General features: G+C 41.2%; 1 protein-coding gene across 1 annotated transcript; it reads right to left on the bottom strand.

Annotated features, from left to right (window-relative positions):
- Positions 1 to 262: 262 nt before the first annotated feature.
- Positions 263 to 25,521, bottom strand: LOC125376005. Its single transcript, XM_048387161.1, has 7 exons — positions 25,458 to 25,521; positions 19,781 to 20,832; positions 19,504 to 19,562; positions 19,233 to 19,337; positions 18,966 to 19,026; positions 18,729 to 18,797; positions 263 to 3,543 (listed from the first exon to the last, which is right to left on the bottom strand). Exons 2-7 carry the CDS (start codon positions 20,829 to 20,831, stop codon positions 2,888 to 2,890), a joined length of 2,001 nt encoding a protein of 666 aa, XP_048243118.1. The 5' UTR covers position 20,832; positions 25,458 to 25,521; the 3' UTR covers positions 263 to 2,887.
- Positions 25,522 to 26,105: the final 584 nt, after the last annotated feature.

Raw genomic sequence — 26,105 nt, 5'->3', positions numbered from 1 at the left:
TCTGCTCATGGACGCGGAATGTCGGTGAAATGCACACGTCTTCTCAAATAGAAAGCAGTACAGTTTTCACTACTAGCACTGACGACAACAACGATATACAACAATGTCAACAACATTTCTCTCATGAAAATATTTTAATGAACAGTACTAACAATAAGTGTTCAAAACAATACACTAATAACGATAGCAACCATCCATATGATGATGTTATCAATAACACTAATATTGATGTTAACGATGGTGTTTGTGATGTTCATAACAATGACCTAAAAAAGATGTTGTTAATGATGATAATGATATTGATGACAACGATGATTATAGCGATGATGAAGATGATAACCCCGGGATGGGTTTGGGTGTGGTCGGAGATGGCCGGTTTTGAATAAAAGAACACAAGACCTCAGTACAAATAAAAAGACTCAAAATCTGCCATGTCCGACCACACCCAAACCCACCCCGACCAGTACATCCAGTGAAACAACATCAAGATCCTGGCCAACAATCAGTCAGACTACAAATCAGAAAACTCCTAGAAGCCGTCTACATCAAAAGGATCCAACCAGCAATGAACAGGGATCAAGGCTACTACATCCCGCCTACGACATCACCTAATTGCTAAATCCTTATGTCCATCCAATAAATCCACTGGCTTCCAATGATCATCTCTCGATAATTTTAGCTATAATAACGGTAAAGCTATTTTTCAGGGCATTATCATATGCAGAATCCCTAGGTCTTTCCATCTGCCCTCCTTAGTCCGGTAGTTAATGGAAGACCTGAAGAACAGCGTCACCTTTACATTAACCGAGTTAGTGAGCCTGACACCCGATCCCGTTAGTCTGACGACAGGCATTATCGCCTTTGACGGCAAGCATGGGCTACTGAAGATCTATTCTACCCCGGATTTTCACGGGTCCATACCTCAATGTCAGAATGAGAACGCCTTCGTGGTCTAGTGGTGGAGCTTCCGCCCGTAGAGCAGAAGGTCGGGGTTCAATACCCGGCCGCGTAATACCAAAAGACGTTAAAAGATGGTTCTTGCTGTTGCATGTATATCAGTCGGCATTAGAGGGGATTAGAACAAGCAGCCACATATATAACCTTGCCTGCACGTCGCCCTGCAAGTGCAATAATTATGACCGCGACGTTAAACCCCATTTCACCTCACCTCACCAAGTCAGAATGATGAGATAGGATTGGTACACGTGTTCTTGATAACATTCTATGTATCCCGCCTGGCAGGGAAATACATTTCTGAGAGGGAGAATGAATCCCTTTTACCCTGCTTCAAGGCAAAAAGTATTACTCGGGATACATGTGGTTTTATGCGTTCCGCGTTAGATTATATACCACTCCACTCCGGCTCGTGGTGTAAAACAGCAGGTACACCAAATCCTGCAACAACGTATACGCAATAATTCTACAATAGTCACTGAGGCGGGTGTAAAATATGTTCTTGAATTTTCTCGAAAAGAAACTTCTTGAAGGAAAACATGTCGCCATCTGTCTCATAATTAAGGTGACATGTCTTATAGAAATGCAGGAGGCGTCTTTAAGTATATATTTTGTCCTAAATATACTCCTTGTATACAACATATTTCACGTAAAACAAGAAAGTATACACGCTTTAAACAAATTGACAATGCATGTGTATTCCCCATCGTGCAAAATCATCATCGCGAAACAGTCCAAATGAACACGAATTGTCACTGTTGATTGCCACATAATATTTATTGTCACAAAACAACCAAATCAACTTTAATGTAAATATTTTTAAAACAATAGCTTCTCGTAATATATCGCTTACATTATTCAGTTGCATAAACATCTCTCACAAAATCCCACTGACATCCCCATCCACTGTCAGCATGGACAACGAGGCGACTGCGTGGATCGATTGGTCAGTTCCGGCGACTTGCCTGATTGTGTGTCGTACCATGTACCATGATAGTTATACCCCACCCATGAAGATCAAAGTAGGAATAGGTCTTCAGCAACACATGCTTGTTATGGGAGGCGACTATGCTTGTAAGAGGAGACTAATGAGATTGGGTGGTCAGGCTCGCTTACTTGGTTGATGAATATCATCGTATCCCAATTGCGTACATGGATGCTCTTGACGCCAATCACTGAATTATCTTGTCCAGCCTTGATTTATTACAGCCCAACATCATATAATTGGAATTTTGCTGAGTTCGGCGTTAAATAACAAAGAAACAAACAACGAAACAAAACCGTTTTTCCTATATATCTAAATGTCATATACATTTACGCACATCACATCAATATTACAGGTTCAGGGGCGTATATTTGATTGCTGTTAGAAGATCATAATTTAAACTTCTGGTTTTGTGTTGCGTACACACTTCATTGTTTACATAATGATATTTAAATAAACGAAGATGAAAGCCTTCTTTCACACAGAAGACATTTTCGAGTCATGTAGTTGTTCCTGAGCAGTGAGTTTCTGCTTCAAATCTGTGTGTTCATATCACAATCATTGTTACCATCACGACATCGCCTTGACAATCATTGTCACCATTATGACAGCGTCTTGACACTTTGTCACCATCACGACATCCCTTGACAATCATTGTCACCATCACTACAACGCCTTGACACTTTGTCACCATCACGACATCCCTTGACAATCATTGTCACCATCACTACAACGCCTTGACACTCATTGTCACCATCACGACAACGCCTTGACAATCATTGTCACCATTACGACAGTACCTTGACAATCACTGTCACCATCACGACAACGTCTTGACAATCATTGACACCATCACGACAACGCTTTGACTATCATTGTAATCATTACGACAGTGCTTTGATAATCATTCTCACCATACCGACAGCACCTTGACACTCATTGTCACCATCACGACAGCGCCTTGACAATCATTGCTTTCTTCTCCTCTGTCATGTTGATGTCGCTGCCCAATACAAGTGTCATGCTGACAGTGACGTCATCTGGGTTATACACCCCGAACATCGGCCACAGTGGCTGACTGGAGTCTACATTGTCTAACGTCGACATCACTTTGTTCTCCTTCACATCAATGAAGACAATCTTCTTCCTGGCGTCATCATAGACAACACCGTAATGTAGTGTGTGTGATGCCCCCGCTGTGTTGGGGAGAGTTTCGGGCAGATGTTGCACATACCTCCCTTCCTTCCATGTCTTAATGCATATCCCGCCGTGTGTAGTACAGTGGGCGACCTGCATGCAGCAGGAGCTGGGTTGTCCATTGATACAATGACACACGTCACTCTGCTCTTCCCTGCATACCCCTACCTCCAGGTTGAGGCGGTTCCCTGGAAGTGGTTTGTCCAGACTGACCCTACTCACCATCTCCCAGTACTGGGGACAGCCAGCCTGGGGGAGGGGGGCAGTGCTACATGTGCCATGGTACTCCTTCAGTCTGCCCTTCCCTGCAGGTCTGGTGTCCAACTTCCTGTTGACGAGGTCTCCTTCTGTGTTGATGTGGACTTTGTCGAGATTGACTCTGTCTTTGTCATACTTCAGATGTATACCTACAACATATGAATGTAGTTTACAAGTGAATAACACCTGAAACAAATTTGGATATTAAAGTTGTACAAAAATATCTAATTGCAAGGAATGCACAGCAAAGAACAATGCACTGACATACACATAGTGTAATATAATGACAGTGCAGTATGTCAGAAAGCCTTTTGAGCCCAAATGTCTATTATTTCGTTTCGTTGTTTATTTCCACTTTTGTTATATTTGATTTCGTTTCCTTTACCATTTTCCAATTTCCATATGTACCAAAATGGCAGTGTTGACCATGTGCTTGACCAACAGAAATACAGTCTTTTGTGTCTAAAACAGCCTTGGCGTCCTATATCCATATTGGCGAGGCGGATACAATAACCAGGTGACGCCAAATTCCAAATAAAAACAGTGTACTATACGTACGCATTACCCATCCCGCCAGTGAATGGTAAACCCCACATTCAATCACAAGACAGTATACATCTCGTGCCAAATATCCTGTTACCAAGTCACATTCTCCATATGCAACTGTTACATTACATATACATTAACTGATTCCAGAACAGTATTCCTGCAACAGGCATTCAATGTTCATCCAGTGTTGTTCTAAGTTCGAAGCCCGGCAGCGAGGCTATTTTACGTCATAGACTATCATCATACGACAAGTCACAGACTGAAATACTTTTATTTTGAGGTAAATTATCTGAAGACATGGCGTTACAACCAGATACTAATACTGTCAGGTCTTCCAGATCACATAGTCTAAGAATACAGGCCAGTCACAGTGAAAGGTCACTTGGTTCAAGAAGTAAGTCCTCAAAAGTTTCAGTGATATCTGGACTAAGTGAATCTCAGTCTGCAGAGGTAAGACAGCAAAGAACAAGAGCTCAGCTTGACAAACTCGCGTTTAGCATACAGTAGGAGTTCAGATTTGATGAGCAATTGCAGGCATTAGATGACCAGGGCTATGATGCTCGCTTAGCTGCTGAGGATGAGGCGAATGTGGCTAAGAGACGGACAGAAGAAATAGAGCGTGACGCAATTCGCAGCAGAGAGGTACTAAATACTCAACTATCAAGACAGAGACAACTTAGACAAGCTCAACAGAAATTTGCTGAAGCAACCCTAATTGCTACCATGGTAAATGAAGACCCCAACAACAATGCAGAGAATGTACAACCTCCAGAGGAACTAACAGAATAACCCAGTTTTGATGGTAACATTCAAATACAGTCAGTAACTGGACCACCTACTGCTGACCCTGATGCCATTCAGCCTGGCAATGTAAGAAACTCTAATAATACAGAGCAGCTTACAATTCCTGACACCTCCCAAACTCTACCCACTGGTGAGGTCAAACCCTTGGGAACCAGATACTGCTGGGCCCAGATCCATCTGACAGAGTACATCCAGGTGTACTTCATCAAGTGATTAATCCTAATCCTGGTAACCTGACAACTTGTATGCCAGTATACAGACAGAATGACCACTTTCAAGGTCAGATGTTAACCAGTGCCAAACAAATCACAACACACAATGTGTTAAATACTTTCCAAAAAGCCACTGGTGTACTTACACTTCCCTTGTGGGTTATGGTACTGGTATTGATTCATGTCCAAGGAGCCACCCCCAGGTAAGTTTGACACCAACAATGGTAGTGCCTCAGCCATTGTTCTTGGATTCACAAGCATTTCCGTTACCGAATATGCCATCAAGCGCTCCAACCAGATATTCCAACATTGCCTCCAACTGAACAACTGACATAACCGCCAGTGTTTATTGGTATGACACCTCAGGTTGGCACACCTAACCTCACCGAACTGTTGATTTCCTCATCTGATGGCAGAACAAGACCTACATAACCCAATTTCACCAGTGGAAGAAAAGGATTTTGCTTTGCTTAAGATGGCACTGGATAACCTGGCGAATATGCATCCACACCTTACGGAACAATACAAATACCAAGTTTTACTTGACAAAATTGGAGGATGTGCGAAGCGCCTAGTTGCGGCATTTATACATGATCCCAAACCTTTCACAGCAGCCTTGCAAGCACTAAAGGACAAGTATGGTCATCCAAGACAACTTGTACAAAGTGAAATCGGTATACTCATGAATATGCCAGCACTTAAATATGGTGACTTTGATGGGTTTGACAGTTTTGCCCTATCAGTCCATTCCCTTGTCTGTATGCTAAAGTCACTTGAGGGAGAGAAAGGTTATGAACTGAGATGTCGGTCACATCTGGACCATCTGATCGGCAAGTTATCCCCAGGTTATCGAGATAGTTTTGTGGAACATTGTATCAACCATGATATCCTCAAGGCTGACAGTGACCAGACCTACACATTGTGTCATTTGTCAGACTGGCTGCAGACAAAATCCCGTGCAAAGCATATAGCTAACCAGGCCACTGTCCTATACAAAAGGGAGAGTACTTAACCTGACAGGAGGTATCCACGATGGACAAGTCAGAAGGGGTCTGCACCTACAGCTTTATTCCATTCAAGGGATTCCAAACCATTTGAACAGAAACCCGGATCTTCTTACAAATCTGCTAGGAGTCACATGACCAAGCCTTTCTGTCCATACTGTAACAGTAATGAACACTTCCTGAATATATGTCGAGGATTGAAGAAACAAACAGTGTGCCAGGTACGTCATCCTGGGACGTGTTTGTGGCTGATGTTAAAGAGTCCTTCGATGGGGCGGCCTGGCCGGAAAATGCTCAACTCTTGACTGCTGAACGGTTTGAACAAATAAAGAACCATCTCTATCAACTAGTGCAAATAGAGTCATTCCCTCCATCTTGACCCTATTTATGATATAGAATCAGATCTGATCAGAGGAGGAGGACGCTTACAGAGAGCATCCAATTCAATTCTTCTGGACCCACAACATGTTATTACAAAGTTGATCATCCAGGATCAAGATGAGAAGCTCTTACTCTATGGGCAGGAGCGTATACTCGCAGAGGTAAGACGCAGATTTTGGATATTGAGGGGACAAGAAGCGATTCGACGTCATCAGCGTCAGTGTTCCTGTCAGAAATGGCACTCAAACCCTAAGACATTGAAAATGTCTGACTTGTCACAACCACGTCTGCGACTTTTCAAACCAACATTCTTCTCAACGGGAGTTGATTGCTTCGGACTAATGCATGTGAAGGTTGGACATCGCTCAGAGAAATGATGGGGTTTGATATTTAAATGTATGACCACCCCTGCGGTGCATTTAGACATACTCAGGAGCATGGACTCGGATGCATTCCTCATGGCATTTCGCCGCTTCGCTTCACTGAGAGGCAAACCTAACAAACTCATCTCAGACCAAGGTTCCAATTTCCGAAGGGGCTAAAACAGAGTTGCAGGAGGCACTTGCAAGTATGGAACCAGGCCTTGCTAAACAACTGGCTCGCCATAAGGTCAGATTGTGTTCAATCCTCCTCATGCACCTAACTTCGGAGGTGTTTGGGAAAGAGAGGTTAACTGAAATATGGCCTCCGAGTGGCACTAGGAGATCAGACAGTGACAGAACCTGTGTTACGTACCATTCTAGCAGAGGTGGCAGGGATTCTGAATTCTAAGCCGTTAGCCTACGTTTCATCAGATGTCAGAGATTTGGACCCAGTTACACCAAGAATCCTGCTGATGCTTCTCTTCCACAAGTTGTCTATCCAGCTGATGAAACTATTACGCAGACGCAGATGGCGCCACAGTCAAGTTCTGGCCGACCACATTTGGGTACACTTTGTCAAATATTATCTTCCTGATATGCAGCTGCGAACAAAGTGGCAGAAAGAGAGACACAACTTGGAGATGAATGACGTTGTCATGATAGTTGATTCTTAAGAGCTCAGTGGCCTGTTGGTAGAGTCACCAAACCCTACCCCGGAACAGATGGATGTGTTCGCACTGCCACTGTCAGTGTGAAAGACATGGACTACACCAGACCAATCACAATACTCATCCAACTACCTGAATGTGCTGATGACGATAATTGACTCTAGTTCCAGTGTGGAAAGACTTTCTTCAGATGTTGACAAATTTAGTGCCTAAATTTGGAGGCGGCCATGTCAGAAAGCCTTTTGAGCCCAAATGTTTATTATTTCGTTTCGTTGTTTAATTCCACTTTTGTTATATTTGATTTCGTTTCCTTTACCATTTTCCAATTTCCATATGTACCAAAATGGCAGCATCCAGCCAGGAGTGTTGACTATGTGCTTGACCAACAGAAATACATTTTTTTGTGTCTAAAACAGCCTTGGCGTCCTATGTCCATCACGAACCGCCCATCCCTCGCCCGTGCATCCAAGCGCTGTTTTCACAGTAGTATGAACATAAAACCAACTGTGTATTACGTTTTGGTGTATGCATTCTGTTATCTTTTAACCCGAATGTAAAATAAATTTGTAACAGGTCTAGTGTAACAAGTTCGTCACTAAAAATATTTGCAGTGGAGATTCTGAATTACTAAAACAAAAGGATACACATAGCGCAATAATCACCCAGAGCGCGAATACTCGCGATCACAGTTGTTCACCGTTTTTTAACAGAAACACGAGTGAACGCGGTATAGTGAGGAAGATATTCGAAATGAGGATTGCATGTCAAAAATTGTTGGGATCACAGTGTGACGTGACCTTGTGACGTCATTCGGTAGTTGGTGAAGTATGGTGTAGCACGTTGCGGGACGCACATGGCTTGGGGCTTCGCGATTGGAGACAGGAGATGGGCAGCATTATCAGAACAGGACACAAACAGGCAATAACACAATAAACAATAAGGAACATTATATGTAGAAAACAAGTCATGATGGAAATACTTCTGGAATATTGTGCTGTATTATTATTTGGAGTATGTTATAATGTTCTTCTGGTTTGTAAACGAAAAAAATGTTGAGACAAAACAGCAACTGAAGTAATTGTAAATATATGCAAATATATTTTGAAAGGTCTTCTTGTGCTTTGTTGTCAGAATAAATGTCGTGCTGCACGTGCGAAATGGATTGGCCGCCCGCCAAGAACATGCAAATCAGGTTGACACCGCTCCAGCCGAGGCTCGTGCAATTTGATTGCTCTCAGTTTTAAAAGCAGATGAGTGCAAATGAACAATTGTTGTCAATTTCGTTCTAGTTATTTCTGAAAATTCTTATCGAAAACATCACGACAAACTTTTGGTTTTGTGAAATTAAATGTCATTGCGTGGACAAAATATAGGTTGATTTCTATTATACCACAGATAAGGAATTAGGAGTGGATGGAGAACTTTCCCGTCAACTAACGCACACGCATGTTACCCTGTATACTGGCTGGTGACCAGTTATCCTCGACGACCAATTGTCGCTGACTTCCCGTTACAGCGCGCACGTGATCGCATCTCGTTTTACCGTTGCTCGGTTTCATTGGAAGAGAGAAATATTTATCTACAGATGATAAACAAAAAATACTCTTGTGAATAAACATTAAAAAACATACCATATGATCACCTTGCTCAAATACAATTTTAGAAGGGACACGCGGTAGGTGTCACGTGACTAATTGACGAAAATCAAACAACGCCAATTTCTTTTTCTCACTGTTTTGATTCCATGTCATCGCGTTATAACTGAAAGCCACTGAAATATTTTCCACGACAGAAATACGCGCATTTGCTCATAGTTTCACACAAATCAAAGTTTATTGCACAGTCAACTTTGTACATGGGATATTTCAGAATTACATGAAAAGATGGCGATAACTGGTCGGTGACCAGTTGGGATAATTTTATTGATTATTATGAAATAGGAAATGTTTTTAATCATTTTTGTCAATGGACGCAAACCCCAATTAGCAAAATGTAATCTGGAAATACAAGTGAATAACGCTATTTACTATGGTTTCACGCAGGATGCAGGTTATGAACATTGAAAAAGTGATATTGAAAGCAGTGAGGTAGTATTTTAAGTGAGAAATGACAGAAAGATTTAAATAAAAGCGACACAACTCTTTCCGTGACATAACAAATCACAATTGTATGATTGTACGGAATGTCTGACTGTCAGAATTAAAAATCAACAGATGTATGTCCTTCAGATAATTGAAGCAAGAAAATGTTGATATACATTTTGCCCAAGACCTAAGTCATCTGAACATATATACTCTTCAAAAAAAGAAACTTGACACTGACTTTCAAAACGTAAAATAATGCGATTGTTTCAAAATAGGACACAGAAACCATAGTTGAAACACTGTTTGAAGATCAATGTACACAATGTTCAAAACACTAATCGTGTCACCTAGACAGACACACGTACACGATACAGTTAATGTCACAGGGGTACAGAAAATGTCAGTATCGACCCATAGATGCAATCAAGTTGTCAATAACACGCTGTTGGATGTGCTGCCATTCATGCTGAAGTGCACGAAGAAGCGCTGGAAGTGTTTGGGGCGGTGGATTCCTTCTGCGAACCCGTCGATCCAACTCGCCCCACAGATGCTCAATCGGGGACAAATCTGGTGACCGGGCTGGCCAAGGTAATGTCTGGATGTTGTTGTGGTGTAAGAAGTCCTGACAAACACGTGCAATATGCGGTCGAGCGTTGTCCTGCTGGAACTGTCCGCCATGAACGTTGACGTGAGGAAGAACGTAAGGCTGTAGGATCAAGTCTCTGTAACGCACACCTGTCAATGCACCTGCCACATGCACGAGAGGCGTCCTACCACCGTGATAAATTCCGGCCCATACCATGACACTCCCGCCGACAAATGGGACAACCTGCTGCACACAGTTGGGGGCGTAACGTTCACCCCAACGTCTGTAGACACGTGCGCGCCCATCAGCATGTGTGAGTAGGAAACGGGACTCGTCAATAAACAGTACATTTCTCCACCTTGCACGTGCCCATCTAACCCTCTGTCGGCACCAAAGCAGACGGTCCGCCAGATGACGTGGGGTCAATACATGACGTCGAACAGGTCTTCATGCAGTACCCCAGGGATCTGTGTGGTTGTAGACGTGGCTGTGTTAGTGCGGTCTCGGAGGTGTCGCAGCCGGATGTATCGATCTTGTGCTTTGGTCGTCACCCTTTGTCTTCCTGACTTGGTCTGTCGTCAACTCTGTTGGTGTTGTTGTATCGGGTCCACAGTGCGGAGATTGTCTGTCTGGATACGCCAAAGCGCTTGGCCACTTCTTGCTGAGTTGCTCCAGCTTGTAATCTCCCAATGGCGTTGTTCCGTTGAGCTGCATTCAGTCTTGGCATTCTGTCATCGCCTCTACTGCCGTTATAAGGACTGTATGAATAGCCATTGATGTGGATTCTTATACCCATTCAGCAGGGGGGACCTGCATGCCTAAATGCAGGATCTTGTGCTGCACGTTTTTTACAGGCGGTTGCGTTTGGATGAAGCTGTTAAATTGATCCCCAAACGCTACGTTTATGTGCTTTGCATGTGTTTTCGCGAATTATAAACACATCATCTTTCTGTTTGACTTTTTTGGTTCTCATTTGATGTAATTATTTTAGATATTTGGCAAAAAGTGGTTTTACATCTATGTCATGTTTCTTTTTTTGAAGAGTATATTTACCCAGTAGCACAAGTCAAAAGTGAATTTTGTATTTGAATAATGACTCATTCATGGTGTGATATTTCTAATCAATACCTATTTGCTTTCAGTTTTCTATGATTATAACTATACCTATCACAACGGTCTTTCCTCTCCGAAAATGCACATGATAACGAACTGGAAATGTTATGATCGGTCGTCAAAAGCCTAGGCCCATTTACACTTTGCCCATAATAAAGGTTTGCTAAGTCCCTAGATAGTTCATAGATTAGCAAAAACTGCCACACACTACATTAAGATTGTCTGACATATTCAATGGAGAACTATAGTCATCATAGGTAGCAAGAGAATAATTATAGACATTAAAAATGGAGACTGATCTTTTATCCTTCATATGAAGAATGACTTCATTCCCTTCTAATTAGGGAAGTGGCACCTTATTTCACTAAATGACAGTGAGTGAGTGAGTATAGCACTATCACCTCGTAAACCAAACTGACGATCTTTACGTAGGAAGATATAACCTTCCCAACGGAATTGCTGTTTAGGATCTAAGAACGTCTCCTGAAGACATAACATCTGGCACTGGGTCAAGACTGTTGATATAAACCTTAAATCCTGGACCATAAGCATTTATTGATCTTGCATCAAGAGATCCATAAGAAGGATGGATTAAGACTTCCATGGTGACCTTAACAATGCTTGTCAGATCACCAGGGGACAATTTTAATCCAAGAGGGACTGGGCAGGTGTTGCTATTGTCTGGAGACCATCAGATGTGAATGCACGAGTAGTTCCAAGATTGGCAACTATACAAGTAACAAAATCAACAGGAGAGACATTTTTGAATAGAGGTTTGCAAGAGGATGCGCGCATGGTATCAATAACAGGATCAGTCTGACATTCACCTTCCAGACTGTCAGTCTGAGTACTTGCAGTCACCATGACTGGAGGAGATACAACATCAGAAATTGAAACAACCTGTGACAGTGGTTTAGCTGCAGGAGGTGGTTTATTGACTTTTGGACCCTGATTATGAGCAATATCTTAATCAACACGCACCTTTCGAACCGCCTGAGAATAAGACTGTTTACTTTCAACTCTGACTTTCTGGATCTGGACAGCTTCCTGGTATTTGAGACAACCTTTGTATACCGCAGAGTGAGCACCACCACATTTCTTACATTTAAGTGAACTTTCATTGCATTCCTCGTATTTGTGCTTCCCTCCACAATTAGCGCACACATGATGAGTTATCCTACACTTGGCAGAGACATGCTGAAAGGACTGACGCTTGAAGCATCGCAAAGCAGGATTGGAAACCTCTGAAAGAAAAGGACAACATGATCTGGTAAAGACTGACCAGTGAATGTAAGCAGAACAGTTTTGGTGGGAACTTTATCAGGTCCACCAGTCAGACTCACAGCAGAGCACATTAGAGGTAACACAGATTTTACCTCGTCCTGGCTCATCAAATACAAAAGTAAGATCAGACCAGGCAGTAGGAGGGACAGTATTTGGTTGCTTCGCAACATAGGCTTTTATAGAAAAAACATCCGGAATACGACCGATTCTCTTTCTTCCTGAAGCCACCACTTTGAATCCGTCCTCACATTCCATTCTGTTGGCAGCCATCCCCAACAACTGATTGTTACAATCAGCAAACACCAAATAAAAATAAAAGTTTGAATGCACTCCAATACAAGGGAAATCAAAATCGCTCCGGGCTATTACTATTGTTGATTTGTATTACCCACAGTAACACGTAAGCGCTCTACTCTTGCTTTAACGCAGTACTTGTGATAAGATTGGGAATGCGTCATCTACAACGTGATGAACGCCTACGGGTTATTGACATGCTTCAAAGTGGTTGATCTCAGCGAGAAGTGTTTGTGGCCAATATGTTCAATGTGTCTGAGTCTGAATGTTAATGATGGACTCAAAAACCAAAGGCGTTGAGAGAATAGAAAATAGGGGAATAACCGAGGTGGCTTCTGTAATGGCTACAGATGAATCCAGATTCCCTCTGGATGGACGTCGACGAACGTCATGCGAACGTCAACGCAAGGCAACAGTGACGGTGGGTCTGTACTGATATGGGGCGGGATTACTATGTCACTGCATATTGTCCATACGTGAGGAAGGGTAACTGGACAGTACTACCGATATAGCATGCTGGCGACAATAGTAGTTTTCGTTTTCGTTTTCGCTCCATGCTGGTCCACTTTTTGCCTTTTAAGACGATTACGCTCGTGCCCACGGTGTACGTAACGTAACAGTTTACCGCATACAGCAAAACATCGCAAGATTGCAATGAGCAGCCATGAGTTCTAATCTGTCCGATAAAACGCACGTCTGGGACATCTTGGGCCAGCCGCTGCAAGATAAATTAACAAGAATCCCTCAAATTGTCATTGGGTGATTGATTCGGACCATATCGAGCATAAACAATAAACGATTGTTTGTACCCTTACAATACACAGCCCAACATGTTCTGTTGATTGGTATGTTACACCTAGTCCCCTATTTTGCATCCATTCATACAAATCACTCGATGCTACTTAGTATTGTTTTGTAATAATGCTATATGCAATATTTCAAATTTATTTCGCCTTTGAAATATACTATCTGCTGTAAATTGTACGTTTCGCAAGCCGCCGTCTATAATGTACAAACGAAGGAAGTAACAATAAGGAGGCAGCTGCAAGAAGAATGTCAAGACATACATGCAGAAGTTCCAGTGTCTTTAATCTTAATTTGTGAACCTTGATATACACGTATTTGGAGACAAACAGTGTATAAAGAATGTTCAACGTGTAGCAATCGTAGTTTCATAACACTGGGACGATATTAGGCTTAACACATTACAACACACGTGTATTTTCACGTGAGCGATACAAAGGTTATCTAGCACCAAGTCTGTGAAACTGTATTAAAAAGTATCAGTAACACGGTGACTCTACCAGCACGAGAATATTGATGTATTTGAACCCACACGCAAAACAGGGTTGATGGTAACAACATGACCTATTAACAGGTTAAACAGTCCACTGTGCCTGCTTGTATATGATACGATTACCAATGACAACTTCATACTGGCTGGTTTGTTTATTATCTTGAGTCTTAAGTTTAAATGTTTCTGATACTAAATCTTATAAGCAGTACGAACCTCGCAGATATTGCACTTTATCATATAATGGTAGGTTTCTCGGCAGGATAAAGCCAACGGATAAAAACGATATCCGTTGGGGTCAGATGCGGATAAAGATGCAAATATCAAAGGTCAAGTAGGGACTACTTTCACTGTTTATAAACAAACATGGCGTCGCCCTCGTCATTTTGCGATCGAGTCAGAATTAACCATCGGGAATCTGGATAAACTACAGGGATAATTGCTATCATTATCAAAAGAACAGTCTAATATACTGAAAATCAGTGTCTAACTGTAACGTAGCTAAGGCATTTTATAAGTTTTGGCAACATTGGTGATATAAATTTCGAAACAATTTTGCGAGGGCACGAGGCCTAGCCAAGCGGGATCAGTAGCCATATCTGTGCTTGTAGACCTCTGCGGCTTGAAACCTTCTCTACAAATTAAAATAGTTGGATTTGGAACCAAATATGTTTGAATTGTTACCTTGTTTCGTTTTGTCGTTGTGTGTACATCTGACTACACTTCTTAACGTTATGACAGACCGACTGTCAACAACGTCTGACCGTGGCCGTGACGTCTCATAGACTAGGCTTAGAATAGCTTCCCTTTGACAAAGGGCAGTTACTCTAGCGGACAGACCGATGGATTGCCGCGAAAGGAAAATAAAAACAATTGTTGTTTTGCGTATATGTTGCTTCGCCACTGTATAAGAAACAGATTTCAGTTGGAACTATATTGGCTACTGTCACTGTACGACTGATACATCACTTACCCTCTGACGTAATATATATTTATGCGCGCATTCCAGGAAAACTCGCAATGTTTCGGTAATGTTTGTGAGAGAGGGAAAGCGATTTGAAGCACAGGATTAAAGAATGACATTATATGATAAAGAGGTTATCACGCTTGTGTGTTTGGGGATGGTAAATATCCTGTATTAGGAATAAATACTATGTATTTAGCTCGCCAAGGCTCGCTAAATACAATGTTTATTCCTAATGCAGGATATTTACCATCCCCAAACATACTCGCGTGATAACCTCTATATATACAGAACATACTAACGGTGCATCAAAGGTGTACAAATGTCTGCCTGGCGTTACAGGGATTGCATTGTCTTTCCAAGGTCCCCATTACGTCGTCTGAGATGGCGGTCGGGTGGCCAGGGTGCTCGCAGTTTGTGTGTCTCCAATGTCGTGATCTGTGATTATGCTTTCAATCGTTATTTTCCTACTCATTTCCTTGATAATTTCTAGCTGCAGTGAGAAACATTATCTGAAACCACTATCACCACCCATCCTTCCCCCATTCCCCTTACTTCTTTAAAGTAACAGTTACGTAATTCTACAGTGTGAAATTTAAATACAAGCATTCAATGACATATTTAAAATACCATCAAATATCTTAGTCTGTGACATGAAGACACTGGAACAGTTTGATTCGTGGATGCAGTTTGATTATCTTTTGTTTGTTTGTTGTTTAACCGCACTCAGCAATATCCCAGCTGTCCGGCGGCGGTCTGTTAATAATCGAGTCTGGACCAGACAATCCAGTGATTAATATCATGAGCATCGATCTACGCAATTGGGATACGATGACATGCACCAACCAAGTCAGTGAGCCTGACCACCCGATCCCGTTTGCCGTTTCTTAGGACAAGACTAGTCACCTCTTAAGGCAAGTATGGGTTACTGAAGACCTATTCTACCCCGGATCTTGATTATTCACGGGAACCTATCATCCGACCAACTGTATTTAAACGTGAGCGACACAGGTTATCTAGAAGCAAGTAATCTTTAACAAATGTGTCTTTAGTTTTGCTTTGAATGTCTGAAATGTTGAGGAAAGTCTAATCTCAAGTGAAAGATCATTCCATAACTTTTGGGTAGCCACACTGAAAGTCTTTAGTCCATAACCCGAAAGTCTATACTCGGGAACAGATAGCAGGTGTTGACTTGCTGATCGAAGAGTTCTTGGTGGATTATGAAGCTGGAGCAGAGTGGAGAGATAAGCTGGAGCCTGGTTGTTGACACACTTGTAAGTCAAGGACAGCATTTTGTACATGATCCTTGACTAAACCGGAAGCTGGTGTAGATGCTGGAATCAGTGTATATAACGACCCTGTTCAACACTGTATATCTTGTCTGGAATCAGTGCATATTATGACCCTGTTCAACACTGTATATCTTGTCTGCAATCAGTGTATATTAGGACCTTGTTCAACACTGTAAATCTTGTCTGGAATCAGTGCATATTATGACCCTGTTCAACACTGTATATCTTGTCTGCAATCAGTGTATATAACGACCCTGTTCAACACTGTATATCTTGTCTGGAATCAGTGCATATTATGACCCTGTTCAACACTGTATATCTTGTCTGGAATCAGTGTATATAATGACCCTGTTCAACACTGTATATCTTGTCTGGAATCAGTGTATATTAGGACCTTGTTCAACACTGTAAATCTTGTCTGGAATCAGTGCATATTATGACCCTGTTCAACACTGTATATCTTGTCTGCAATTAGTGTATATTAGGACCTGTTCAACACTGTAAATCTTGTCTGGAATGAGTGCATATTATGATCCTGTTTAACACTGTATATCTTGTATGGAATCAGTGTATATAATGACCCTGTTCAACACTGGTTATCTTGTCTGCAATCAGTGTATATTAGAACCTTGTTCAACACTGTATATCTTGTCTTCAATCAGTGTATATAAGGACCCTGTCCGACATTGTGTATCTACTCTGGAATCGGTTCAAATTATGACCCTGTTCAACACTCTTTATCTTGTCTGGAATCAGTGTAACACTATCAGAAAACCTTGTCACGTGACAGGTGTAAGATTGAACTCACAGGGCTATCAGGAGGAGAGTAAGACGTTAGTGTCTCAGAGGCTTGTAATTAGTAAGTGTCATTAGTAATGACGCCATAGCTTAATTCAGTTACAACAAATGTAAAATAAGCATCTCCAGTAATGTAGTGCTAAGTCAAAAGTGTCTACCTGATAAAGAAAGGGAGGGTGATAGTTTGAGATTACGTAAATTGTTAGTAGTTAATTCCACCGAATGGCTTTCATGTCGGGGCATTGGTGTCACCTCTGACGCATTTCGGAAACCTATGATCGTGGATTCAAATCCCAGAATCTCCCTGATTATGTTTGTCAGCACCTCATACATGACAACTGTCTAATACCGGTATCACTTTGTGCGTTGCCCCCACACAAGCTGACATGTCGTTATATTACGGAAATACTTTTTAAAGAGGCGTTAAAACCAATTCGCGCATTCACTCTTTTGTGTCACTGGACTTTAGAATATACTGTCTTTGTTTTACTGTTACTGTGGTTCGGTCAACTTAGCCGTCGCAATTCGTTATGTGTCACCTAAAACTATGCTTGCCAGAGTGTTGTGAACTTTTGTTTGATTTCAAAATGAGACCAGAATATAATTTGTCAGCTCATGGGTTCTTCATCAAAAGGTTGAAGGTCTAAGACCTGCATTACTTCGGGGTTTTCACCCAAATGAAGGTGCTACCAAATCGTATAACAGAATTGATGTTTAAAGTGGCGTCAATCACAATACACTCACTCACCCCTCTGGCTAATATTTCCTTGATACAATAGGCGGGGAGGCGGTCTACAATTGGCAACTGTCATTAAGGTTAACATTTCCAAGACGATGAAATAGTGGGTAAGATTTGTTATAGCGACCGATTTGGCACAACCTTTGTCGGAATGAGCAAAGACTAGTTACCCTGTAGCCATAAAATATATATGTCCACAATCTTCAGTGCAATTACTTATTAGATGCTAATCACCATCGTATTGTACGTCGACTGTCAGCCATCCTGAACGAGCTGTGCAACTTTGTCACTGATTATTTACTGTTGTTTATATTGTCGACTTAATCCGTGTCACATGATCATGGATATAAAATCCATGGTCTAGTGACAAAAAACCATAAGGCCTCACCTTTAGCCCAGCTAGGGTTAGGTTAGGCGATCCGTGGCACCAACAGAATGTGCTAACCTGGCACCTAGAGCTTCTTGTATATACATATATCCACCTGTCTAAAGCAATGTGTATATCGTGCAAACCTTCGACTTCATGTTGTCACTTCCTACAGAGAACCGTTCACCGACCCCGTGCATATACGAGTATGCAGGTAATCATTAATAATTCAACGTCAGACCAACGCGTTGTTAATTTAGCAACATTAAGCTATAATGACTGAAGTTGTACACAGTTACCAACGTGTCCTGTAATTGTTTACGTAATTAACATGGGCCAGGTAAACAATGACAGCCGATGACACACAAAGACTGCCAGCGCCTGAACTTCGTTAGCCCAAGCATGAGCCAATTATCTACTCTATGCCCCTCAATCGTAGTTGGTGACTAAATGTTCCATGCGTGATGACGTTTTATATTACTTGAACACGATGTACATCAAGACCTATATCGAATGAGATACATGATAAATGTACTCACACTTCAGCACCATAGATCTGTCTGCAACGTCTGACTTCAGCAGATGAACACCGCATTCTCTGGCCACACCTGTAACATCAAGATCACTAAATACATGTATGATGCAACAAAGGGACTTAATGTATGGGTTTTACTAAGTTTACCACTCACGGACATGGAGATGCATGTTCAGTTATCTAATGTATCTGGGATTATGTGATGAAGGGAGGTCAAAGAAGAAGTGTGATACAAATTTACCAAGTAAGACATCCATGGTTTTTGAGGCGATCTTCTCTGTGGTTTCCTTCTCCTTAATGCGCTGAAAATATAGCATATGTATTATATAACGAAGAATGTGCCCTATCATGACACCTCATGGGTCTAGGATTTTCAAGACATGCAATAGTTAACGGTTGCAATCAATATCAAGAATTCATGACACTCTCATCACATGAGACTCTCATGTTGAAATGGTAGACGTTGACATGTCTGAAGGTGTGTACATGTAAGGTAATAAAAACAAACCGATTTCAAGCTTTCCATTTCAGCATTGAGCTTGTCTGTAAGTGTTTTGAGGCTTTCAATATGTTTTTCGTCTGAACCAATTTTCGTCTTCAGCTGTGTTAGGTCCTGCAAAAAATACAAGCGTTAAATGGTCTGATGCACTTTCTCTCCATGTGATGAACATAGTTATGACGATTGAGGCAAATTTGCTTTGGGCCAACCTCTAGTTGGCCAGTTGTTTGGTCAGTGTGCAACCAAGAATTCATGATATTCCACCACTGATTGTACTCACCATTTTGTGTTTCATTTCCAAGTCTGCCATTAAATCATCATCAGTCTGAGTATCCTTGTCTGAAACAACAGACGAATAACTCCTGACGATAAACACCGGGAACGTGTCATGTGTTGTCTACAAACATTAAATCTTTATAAACAAAGCATGAGTCTTAAATAAAGAAACATATGAAGAAAAAAGAGTGGCTGTTAACGAAATAGAATGTCACAAGAACTTGCAAACATTGTACACATACAAAGAATGAATAAAACTACATGATGTTCAATGTGAATACCTTTTACAGATTCCTCATCCACTGCCCTAGGCAAAATGGCACCAAACACTGATATGTTTGATTTCAGTGTTGACAAGCTGTTGGTGTTGAAGACAGCTGTAGGTACGACATGTGTTTGAGGCGCTGCGGTTTCTAGGTAGGTCCGCGTTATGTACCCTACATAACTCTCCAGTTCCACGAGGTCTGACTTAGAGGCATAGAGGAGGACTATGGCGATGTAGTCTAAAACCCCAGTGCATGTCTTCCATTCTTCTTCAGATGTGGTGAGTTGAGCATGTAGAGTTGCCTTGGTCTCCTTCGTCTGACTTTCAAGATCGATCAGAAGTTCCTTCTCTCTTTTGTCCAGTTGTGATCTCAGAGATTGGAATGTGTGGCCAATAGTTTCTTTCAAAGTGTTGTGTGTCCTGTCGGTGGATTCGGTTCCCTGTCTGATGCTCTGCATGTGTGATTGCTGGCGAGCCTGTAACGTTGATAGCTCATTCCTATGTTGATCCAGCTTTTTTGCTACAGTATCAGCAGCCACATCCAGCTCCACAACTTCATGGTCTGCGTGGACATCAAACCTACATTTCGCACAGATTAACTTCTTGCAGCTTTTATCAAACAGATAAAGGGGGTGGTATTTATGGATACCGCAAAATGTTGGAATCTTCGAGACAGTCGGTTCCATGTCACAGAAGTTTTGAAGTACATGGTTCCTGGTAAGTTTGATTCTGCTGTGCATGTTCTGGCAGTATTCACAGAGGAACTCTTCACACTCCTGACACCAACACACAGCCTGGTTCCCGTCATCTTCATTTGTACAGAGAAGCTCTGTGGGGTGATGTTTGACTGTCAGGTGGAATATTTCCTTCTGTCTGACTGCATCCTTCTGGAGGCTTGTGTCTGTGAGGTAGACCTTCCTCTGGCATGTAGAGCATGATATCACACCACCAGCTGCAGATGTCACACACGTCTCACACACAGCGTGTAGACAGGGCAGTAAGTAGGGGACTGGACTTTTCAGGGTAAACTGCTGCTGACAGACAGAACACTTCGGGAAGGTGTCCATTCTAAAAAGACCGAAAACTTTAATGAGGGACCAAGAGCTATTTCCAATCAACGTAGTGACACGTATCAATCCATTGTGCTCTTATCAATTGGGGCACATCTCAGTATAATATTAAAGACGCACAAACATACCCAATGTCAGCCTGTGTCATACTTGGCGAAATGCCATCCTAGCACGGCCTGCTCCATTTACAGCACAAAACAGACACGAGTTCATAGACGTACGTAAAAAGACGTACGTAAAAGATCAAGTGTAATCTATCCCTGATTGTTTACAATTTAAACATTTGCAATATTTGAAATATCAAGGACACGTAAATAGGTCTGAAGCAACCCTGGCGTGCTGTTAAAGGCGACAATGCCTGTCTTGCAACATCACGTTGACTCGATCCAGCTTCAAGCATACCAATGGCTCGCAGACGCTCATTTTCGGACAGGCGTGGCATTTCGTAAAATTGAATAATTGCGTAATTTTGTTGTTTTTCTGAGTAGTTGTCAGCACGATGCTAAACAATGCATATGGAATCCCGTTAACGCTCATGTTTTTATACCCATTCTTGGGTAGTGAAATGCATTGAGGTTGCATAAAAGTCAACTTTTGCATGGAATGCATGCTTTTCTGTAGCAGTTGCGTTTTTGTGACTTGATTCCATACATTTACTACAATATTGAAAACAAAACTTTACTTGTTTGAAAAATACACTAAAATATTGGTGTCACAGGAACTTTTGGACAAAAATGGACATCGGCCCGTGTACAACGCAGTACACCGTAATCATGAATACAACAGAGTAGCAAACACTCAAGATTCATACTTCTCATTATTGAGCAGTGACAGATGGTAATAATGACTGCTTATATTTTAAGGCTTCCTTAACATATCTTAAAACAGTCTAATCATGTTTTACATTTGCAGTTTGACAGCTTTGAATATTTAACATTTCCAAGGATAGGACATTACATAACACAAATATATATATGTTTTACATCCAAACATGAAATGGAGTTCATCCTCAATGTATCTGTGGTAAAACATGTAGTCTAAGTTGACAAAAACGTGATATTCAATTTAACAGCGACTTAATCTGTTTATAATGTACAAAATGTAAAGAAGCATTAATCTTCTCAAAATAAAATAAAAACGCAAACTGCAGGATTGTACCTTCAGTGCTTCATAGGATGATAACAAATGTTAGTTTCGTATAGTTTTTTTTATAGTTTGAGTGAGTCTCACCCCTTCATATTCACGTTTTACCTCGTACAACTAACTTCTGTAATGGAGAAATCATGCGAATCAACATATTTGAGTGATTGCTCCGACTTAAACCATGTAATCATTGATATATAATTTCACTAAACTTTTGCATAATGACTGATAGTTGTTTGTAGTTTTTGATAACATGTTCTACTCTCCTCTCATTATTACGGTGGTAAGATAGTGCGGAGTGTGTCATCCTTCACTAACTTCGACAAATTGAAAGGAAGATTTGCTTTATTTAATGCTTAGATAGTATCTCAATAAAGACAGGTCAAGGTAGAAAGTCAAACAAGTCGGTTAGACACAGGTTATGCATAACTGACCTTGAACTATTGTTGATTACTGGAAAAAACATATTTTTATAATTATAAGGATGATAATTCGATAGTAAATGATAGCATCATCTTTGTAGATGATATTTAATTTTTTGATGGTGGTTCTAATATGCTTCCATCCATAACAGCATAAATGCATAAATGTCCCTTGATACCTTGAAATTGACATTGTTGCCAATTCATTTCAGTCAATGATGTATTTTGTTCATTGAATATAAATATGACACGAGGTTGGCGCCATTGATAAGATCGTATCCAGATTAGATATAATTATATTCTAGTTTAATGGAACGTGCTAGTCTAAACACATGACATAATGCAAGAACTATGACCTATTTCAGTAAATATGATTTTACATTCTGACCGAGAGTTTGTTATCAATACAGACTTGCTCCCCCCGAGATAATAACTCTCACGTGGAGAAGATAGCATGCGTCTGAAGCATCAGTGTACCACCAATCACATGCGGCAATCCTGACACTGTCACACGTTCTCTACACAGTAACAGCTACAAACTTACAACATGCACACTTGGAGAGAGCAAACTTACAACATGCATACTTTGAGAGAGCAAACTTACAATATGCACACTTGGAGAGAGCAAACTTACAACATGCACACTTGGAGAGAGCAAAGTTACAACATGCACACTTGGAGAGAGCAAACTTACAACATGCACACTTGGAGAGAGCAAACTTACAACATGCACACTTGGAGAGAGCAAACATACAACATGCACACTTGGAGAGAGCAAACTTACAACTTACACACTTGGAGAGAGCAAACTTACAACATGCACACTTGGAGAGAGCAAACTTACAACATGCACACTTGGAGAGAGCAAACTTACAACTTACACACTTGGAGAGAGCAAACTTACAACTTACACACTTGGAGATAGCGAACATTAACACTGGTAATGAAGGCATGCGATAATTTAACCAACTATACACATAGAATTTATCTTGTACTTCATATTGATGCTTTGTTTCATGCCATGGTTGATGATATTATGTGATCTGATAATGTCAGTGAGGGATCTTGCATTTGAACTTGAACATGTCGATTGTGAATTTAGAGGTACCTACATGTTCTTGAGTGAAATCATTAATACAATACTATCAAGTAATACTATCTACGGATTTAACATAAATTATACATAAATAACTTTTAGTTCATATGATACATGTACATATGAGTACATAATGCAACCTGGCAATTACTGGAGGGGTTACCATGAAGCCCTGTACACATTGTTCCCATCTTGAGATGCGATCGCGGCAAATGACGAGCCAAAGGTTAAACCACCAGGCCACCCGGCCGACGCGTAAGATAGGTAGATAAAGCTCAATGTCAGTTACAATGTGGTCGTCGTTATTCAAGTCCCACATGAGGCTGAGGTTTGGAATAAAGACCTGTTGTAAATGTGGTTCCCACAAACGCCAACGACTTGTTTTCGAAAACTTAAAGTGCTATGGAATCAGGTAAAAAGTCAATGAACACGAGGGAAGGAATGAACAAATTAGACCGTCATAGTAGTGTCAACGTCTGATATTTCAGTGACACATAAACGCCTGTAGCATTCAGTCCAGGAGTAACTGACGAATAACATAAACATCAGGGCTCTCAAGTTTTTACTCAAGTGTAATGTATTGATCAGAGGATTCGTTTGACACAACTGTAAATATAAAATTAGTGCACTGTGTTTGCGAACGTTGGCGGGCACTCAGTTGTAACATGCTTCAAGCAAACTTCGTAGTGGACCTTGGACAGTTTACAACAATGTTGAAGACACCCCTTTGTACTAGATTTGAGTGGATAAATTCTGAACTGAATGATGTGCTCACTGTTGTAAGTGATTGTGTGTTATTGCAAGAAAATGTGAGAGCTGACGGTGTCATGACTTTGTCGCTCGTCAGACATGCAAGAATAGTTGTTGATACTTTGAACGTTCTTGTGTCCAGATATTTGCAGAATCTGTGTGGAAGGATCGTTAGCATTGACTAATTTGTGTACACGATGTTTCAGGTCGCTATGATTTTTGAGACGTTTGACATGCTGGCAAGTTTTGCCAAAATTTGGATAACAGAACCAAGAGTGTCTTTTCTAACTGTCATGCGCTCGAACCATAGCTGACCGTGTTTCTGTGGTGTCAAATTAAAAGGGAGCCTCGGAATGACTGTGATGAACAGGCGGAAGTATTTTGAAGTTTGAATATCCTGACAAGACATGACAGCGGATTTTCCGGAGTAGCCCATACTCGAGGAGGAAGGATTCGTAACATTGTTTTACAATTGTGCTGAGGTTTGCTTTGACGTTCGTTATACCACAGGTATTCCCTGTTAGATTAGTCTTCTGTCAATTGGATATACCCCAATTTCCTGTTCCCATGTCTGTTTGTTGTTTAACGCCGCACTCAGCAATAATCCAGCTATGTGACGGCGGTCTGTGAATAATCGAGTCTGAACCAGACAATCAAGTGATTGACGTCATAGGCATCGATCTACGCAATGGGGATACGTTGACATGCATTAACCAAGTCAGCGAGTCTGACCACCCCGATCACGTTAGTCGCCTCTTACGACAAGCATAGTCGCCTGATATGGCAAGCATGGGTTGCTGAAGACCTATTGCTGCTATGTTAACATGACGCTAACAGTGATATCATGTGTCACCTTTATTATCGGACGTCACTAAACATTATGCCAGGAATGTTGTTTGTACTATAATCAAAGTTTCATTTGCGTTACCCCAGCATGTGCTTCGTATGGGTAAATATCTACTCACATATTTTGAGCTAAGTATAATCGGGTATTGGATCGGAACAACTGTGCACATGAAAATAGCAAACCGATAGCGTTTCAGTATTTAGAAGATCATGAGGGTTGTTTTTCATCGATGCTCGAGTAACATTCCATTATGACTTTAAATTGTGTTTCAATGTAGCAGGGCAAAGTTTCTAAAACTAAGTTTTATATTAAACTATAGAACTGTTATACATTCACGAAACATGTAGGGGTGTTTCCCCACTCACCTTCAGTAAATCTCTGATGATCATCAGTAATAGATGTGCGTTGCTGCACACTCTGGAGTGTGGGACATATCTCACAACCGTGAACAAAAACAAGGCAACCTTTGACTTGCCAGTGGATAACCTGTAAGGTTATCAGCACTCACTACATCAACATGCATGCCATGTATGAGCCAGATCGAAGCAACCAATATCAGTTAGTGAATATTTTAAATATCTTAATCTTACCGATCCAATTTTAGTCATCAGAGCATTATAACACACAGTTTATTAGGTTTACAGATTACTTCTTAACGCTGCACGAAATACGATTTTTCTTGCAAGCAGTGATAAAAATGGAATGGCGGGTTACTCCTCTGAAGCCTGTACCTCAGTATGATTTGGTTGGTTTGTTGCTTAACGGAGCACTCAGCAACATCCCAGCTACATGTATATGACGGCGGTCAGTAAATAATCGAGTCTGGATCAGACAATCAAGTGATTGATATCATGAGCATCGATCCACGCAATTGGGATGACATGCATAAACACAGTCAGCGAGCCTGACCGCCCGATCCCGTTAATCGCCATTTACGGCAAGCATGGGTTGCTGAATACTTATTCTACCCCGGGTCTTCACGGATGGCAACTCCGTATGAAACGGTAATTAAA

Source organism: Haliotis rufescens, unplaced genomic scaffold (assembly GCF_023055435.1).
Source record: "Haliotis rufescens isolate VD_foot unplaced genomic scaffold, xgHalRufe1.0.p SCAF_67, whole genome shotgun sequence".
In the NCBI taxonomy this organism is placed as follows: domain Eukaryota; kingdom Metazoa; phylum Mollusca; class Gastropoda; order Lepetellida; family Haliotidae; genus Haliotis; species Haliotis rufescens.
The sequence above is the reverse complement of the archived record's forward strand: the minus strand, read 5'-3'. Positions and strand labels throughout refer to the sequence as shown.

Excerpts from the sequence above, each read along its gene's own strand:
- LOC125376005 (XM_048387161.1), bottom strand. The coding sequence starts at position 20,831 with ATGGACACCTTCCCGAAGTGTTCTGTCTGTCAGCAGCAGTTTACCCTG. Across the intron at positions 19,338-19,503 it reads TGGAAATGAAACACAAAATG|GACCTAACACAGCTGAAGAC; the intron begins GTGAGTACAATC and ends TATTTTTTGCAG. Across the intron at positions 3,544-18,728 it reads CAGATCTATGGTGCTGAAGT|GTATACATCTGAAGTATGAC; the intron begins GTGAGTACATTT and ends CATATGTTGTAG.